Source organism: Sapajus apella, unplaced genomic scaffold (genome assembly GCF_009761245.1).
Source record: "Sapajus apella isolate SASKATOON/1434 unplaced genomic scaffold, GSC_monkey_1.0 scaffold96, whole genome shotgun sequence".
Classification (NCBI taxonomy): domain Eukaryota; kingdom Metazoa; phylum Chordata; class Mammalia; order Primates; family Cebidae; genus Sapajus; species Sapajus apella.
Window position 1 is genome coordinate 833,181 of NW_022437036.1, and position 4,600 is coordinate 837,780.

The 4,600-nt window shown below is 63.4% G+C and overlaps 1 protein-coding gene across 1 annotated transcript in view; it reads left to right on the forward strand.

The window, feature by feature from the left end:
* The window catches only part of KCNQ2 (potassium voltage-gated channel subfamily Q member 2), a 70,338-nt gene that overhangs the window by 43,588 nt on the left and 22,150 nt on the right, over nucleotides 1-4,600 (forward strand). The window contains 1 exon segment of the mRNA XM_032257013.1: nucleotides 2,396-2,464. Within this exon segment, the coding sequence (XP_032112904.1) occupies nucleotides 2,396-2,464 (69 nt within the window).

Below are 4,600 nucleotides of genomic sequence, written 5' to 3' on the forward strand. Positions count from 1 at the left end.
GGCCAGGACCCCCAGACCAGGACCCCAGACCAGGACCCCAGATCAGGACCCCAGATCAGGACCCCCAGGCCGGCCCTGTCCTTGTCCCACCGCGGCACACAGGGCGGCCTCTTCAGGGCAGCTCACCTCCGGGCTGCCTCAGGGTCTCCTGCCTTGGACTCAAGTTTCTCCTGAGTCTTGCCTCGGCGGCGGGGGAACCCCAAGTCTCCCGGCCCTCCCACCCCGGTGTGTCCCCCACTGCTGAGGGTGGGAAACGGGGCTGTCTGCTCAGACTGGAGGGTGCTGAGCTTTGGGGGAAGCCTCACCCCAGACAGGACGCAGGGCCTCTCCCAGCCAGGAGGGCAGGTGGTGCTCTGTGCGGAGATCAGCCAGCAGAGCCCGGGCAGGCCCCTCCCCGCACAGACCTGGAGGGGTTCCTGCACAGAAGCCCTTCTGACTCCTCCGGGCCTCTCGTCCGCCCTGGAGCAGAGACCCGGCTGCCCTTCCCGGGAGCTGTTAGAAGGCTGACCCTCCATTCCCAGAAAGGAAGGGATATGGTCCTGGGCAGGGGCGGGTCCAGGGCCTCTACCCCGACACGCTCAGCCATTGGCGTCTCCCGCGTCTGCAGAGGCCCTGCTGCCCCTGGGGCCGGGTGGCTGGCACCGAAGCTGGCTGACCCTGGACCAGCCTCTGCTCTCTCCCGGGGCTCCCCCCGCATTGTACCTTCCTGTCCCGGCCGCCCACCTGTCTGCCCTGGTGCTGCTGCTCTGTGTGTTCGAGGCATGACCTCCCGTGTGGCTCTGAGGGCTGACGTGTGTGTCTCTGACCTGGGCTTGTGTGCGTGTGGGGTCCCGTCGAGGAGGGCTGTGGAGCCGGCTGTGGCCCCCGGACGGACTTGGGCCAGTCTGAGCTCTGCTGCCCCCATAGCACCAGCTCACCCGACACCTGGGCACCTGCTCAGTCCTGACCGGGACGGCCGACTGCCCTCTGGAGGGAAAGTCTCACAGCTCCACTCTGGCCAGCATCTTGGGGGTCCCTCTGGGGCTGCAGAGGGAACAAAGAGGGGCCAGGTGCGGCTGTACCAGCTCACACCTGCCCAGGCTGCAGGGGGTACCAGCGGCTGGTGGGGGCAGTTGCTGTGGGGCAGGGAGGGCTTCTGGGCAGCTCTGGAGGGGGGAGTGTTGCTGGACAAAGGGGAGTTGGTGGCAGGTGACAGCCAGGCCGGGGGTCAGTGCGGTCACCGTCCTTTTGTTTTGGTGGCAATGGGGAGGCATTGAGTGTTTGGTCAGGAGAGTGGCAGGAGGCCTGTCTGGAGGACCAGGTAAGGCTGGGTGGGCAGAGGCAGGGCAGATGAAGAGTCTGGGGATGTGGGCCACGCCCAGCCTGGGGCAGAGGAAGGACACGGGCAGGGGCATCTCCAGGGGGCGGCCATGGCTGTGGCCATGTAGGGGGTCAGCTGGGTGAGGGCTGGGCTGGGCTGGCAGGTGGCCGTCCTGCCTTGGATGCAGAGGAGAGGCCAGGACATGGCCCCGGGGGGAGTGCTCCACAGGTGAGGGTGGGGAGGGTGGAGGCTATGGACGGAACGGCCAGGCCTGGGAGCCGAGGCTGAGGCTCGGGGTCAGGTGTGTCAGGGGCCGGGTGGGGCTGAGGCCCCCTAGGAGGGCGTCTCCTCCTGAAGTGAGCTGGGACGCTGTGAGGGAACTGAGGCAAGGCGGAGTGGGCAAGGTGAGGTGGGTGGGAGTGGGGGGGGCGAAGAGGGGGATGTCCCACACAGATGCGGGGAGGTGCTTGCACGCCGCCTGGTGGGTTTCGGGGGCCTGGACCTGGTCCTGCTGGTGGCTGTGGGTGGTGGCGCAGGCAGACAGTGGTGGGTGTGACCAGGACTGGGAACAGGGCTCGGGGACCTGTGGAGGGTCCCCGAGGCGTCTGGGCCTGAGAGGCTGGACTCATCCTGCAGACTCCGAATGAGCCTCTGTGTCCAGCAAAACCCTTCTGTTTCCCCCCAAGTCTTCCAGGCAGAGAATGTGGCTGGGCAAAGGGGCTGGGGTGCGTCCTTCAGGGGTGTTCGGGGATCAGAAGAGGGGCAGGGATAGGGCCGTCCCCACCTGCGCGTTCTCCTCCACCTGCTCCTGGCCTCAGGGTCGGGGCGGCACGGGCGGCCAGCGCCCTCCTCCCTTCTGCGCCTGCTGGTCGCCAGGGCCCCAGGCACAGCCGGAGCAGGAGGGTGGCGTCGGAGCCTGCCGAGGAGAGGTGGGCCTGAGCGCAGGTCCCAGGGGCGGCTGCCTGAAGCCCGGCCGCCCCACACGCCCCTGGGTGTCTGACCCCGCAGGCCCCGCCTGTGAGCCGTGCAGGCAGAGGGAGGTGTCCCAGGACTCGGCGACGGGACGCTCACCCCCCTCTCCTCCTCTTGCTCCAGACTCATCCCCCCGCTCAACCAGCTGGAGCTGCTGAGGAACCTCAAGAGTAAATCTGGACTCACTTTCAGGTCAGCCGGGGAGCTCCAGTGGGACGGGTGGGCATCTCAGCCCTGAGGGGCCCCAGCTGCTCACGGAAGACGCGGCCCGGGGGACTCCAGGGAGTTGGGACGCAATGGACTTGGCGATGGTGGTGCTTTCTCTTTCCGAATCTGCCGACCTGGTCTGGGCTCCCGTCCCCAGAGGTTTTTGGGGTGGGCAGAAGAGGGGCGGGAGGGTGAGGGGTGAAGGTTGACCTGGGGCTGGGGGCTCTGTGCGGCTCCTACTGGGACCCGGGTATGTGGGTCTCCCAGCCCCGCATCCTCCCGAGTGCCTGGTGGTGACAGCACCTGCTGCCTCTCCCTCAGGCCCACAGCCCACGGCTCTTGGACTGCCCGGCGCCGAGGTCGGTTGCAGAAGGGCCTGCTGAGCAGGAGACGTGGACAGTGCGTACACCCCCCAGGCGTGCCGGGGCCCAGGGCTGCCCGCACGCAGTTCCCGCCTGAAAGCCCTGGGCGGGGCAGGGGCTTCCGGTGGATTGGATGACGGCCTCTGTCTCCTGGAGACACACTCGTGCCCTGAACCTGTCAGGACAATCTCAGATCATCCTGGATTTTCCGGGCGGGCCCCGGGTCCGATGATGAGTGTCCTTACGAGGAGAGGGAGATTCGGAAACAGAGGAGACAGCGCCAACTAGGAAGGGGAGAGCCCAGGGTGATTCGGCCGGAAGCCAAGGGCTGCCTGCAGCCGTGAAGCACCCTCCCGGCACCGTCGGAGGGAGCAGGCCCTGCCCGCACCTCGATTTTGGACTCTGTCCTCTGGGACTGGGAAAGGACAAATGTCTGTTACACACACACAGTGGCACTTAGCTACAGGAGCTGCAGCAAATGACTCTGGACGTTCACACCCGGGAGCTGCGTGCTGCGGCACCGAACGCCTCCCGGCGCGGATGTGACTTCGGAACTGGGTGACGGCAGAGGCTTCTTTCTAGGATCACAGGTCCGTGTGTGGAGGATGTTCGCCCAGGAAGATGCACACCCAGAATCACACACACCTGATTTAAGTGATTCGGATGATTTTATTATTTTATTTATTTATTGCTATTTTTTTAGACGGAGTCTCGCTCTGTCACCAGGCTGGTGTGCAGTGGCACAATCGTGGCTCACCGCAACGTCCACCTCCCGGGTTCAAGTGATTCTTCTGCCTCAGCCTCCTGAGTAGCTGGGATTACAGGCGCCGGCCACCACACCCGGCTAATTTTTGTATTTTTAGTAGAGACAGGGTTTCACTATGTTGGCCAGGCTGGTCTTGAACTCCTGACCTTGTGATCCGCCTGCCTTGGCTTCCCAAAGTGCTGGGATTACAGGCGTGAGCCACCACACCTGGCCTCTGATGACTTTAGATGATGAAATTTGTGATTTTTTTAACTGATGGGATGTGAATGAGATTTCGTACATGAGTATTTTGAGGTGCAGAAGAAGCCGAGGTGTCCTGAAGAGTTGGTGGGTGGAGTTCCCGGTGCTTCTGGAGTGAGCTCAGGAGGAAGTGAGATTCAGTTGTTGGAAGCCGGAGGGAAGGTTGTCCCCGTGTTGCTACCGGGCTGTGCGGCACTGCCAGGTGGAGGCAGAATTTTTAAGTGAGGAATGTGGATGTTCAGCCAAGATTTCCAAGCAAGTGTGGCAGGTGCAGCCTAATTTATTTCTGCTGCTCATAGTAAAATATGAGAGGAAAGAGGATTTCAGAATGGCACGTGGTCAGTCTTGTCAAAATAATATAAAAAAATGATGTAAGAAACCAGAACTTGAAAGTTTGGGAGGTGCTCGGCCTGCCCAGTTTACAAAGGGTTATAAATTAGGAGATTCGCTGTTGGCAAAGCCAGCTTTGGCAAGAAGCCCATGGGTGTGGCCAGACAGCCTGTGCTGAGGATGACACATGTGCGACCACGGCATCCACGCCACCATCTCAGCAGAGCCCCGGCATGGAGATGGAGGCCCGGCGTGGAGATGGATGGAGGCCCGCCGTGGAGATGGATGGAGGCCCTGTGTGGAGGTGGAGGCCCGGCGTGGAGATGGAGGCCGTGCGTGGAGAGGGAGGCCTGGCGTGGAGATGGATGGAGGCCCTGTGTGGAGGTGGAGGCCTGGCGTGGAGATGGAGGCCCGGCGTGGAGG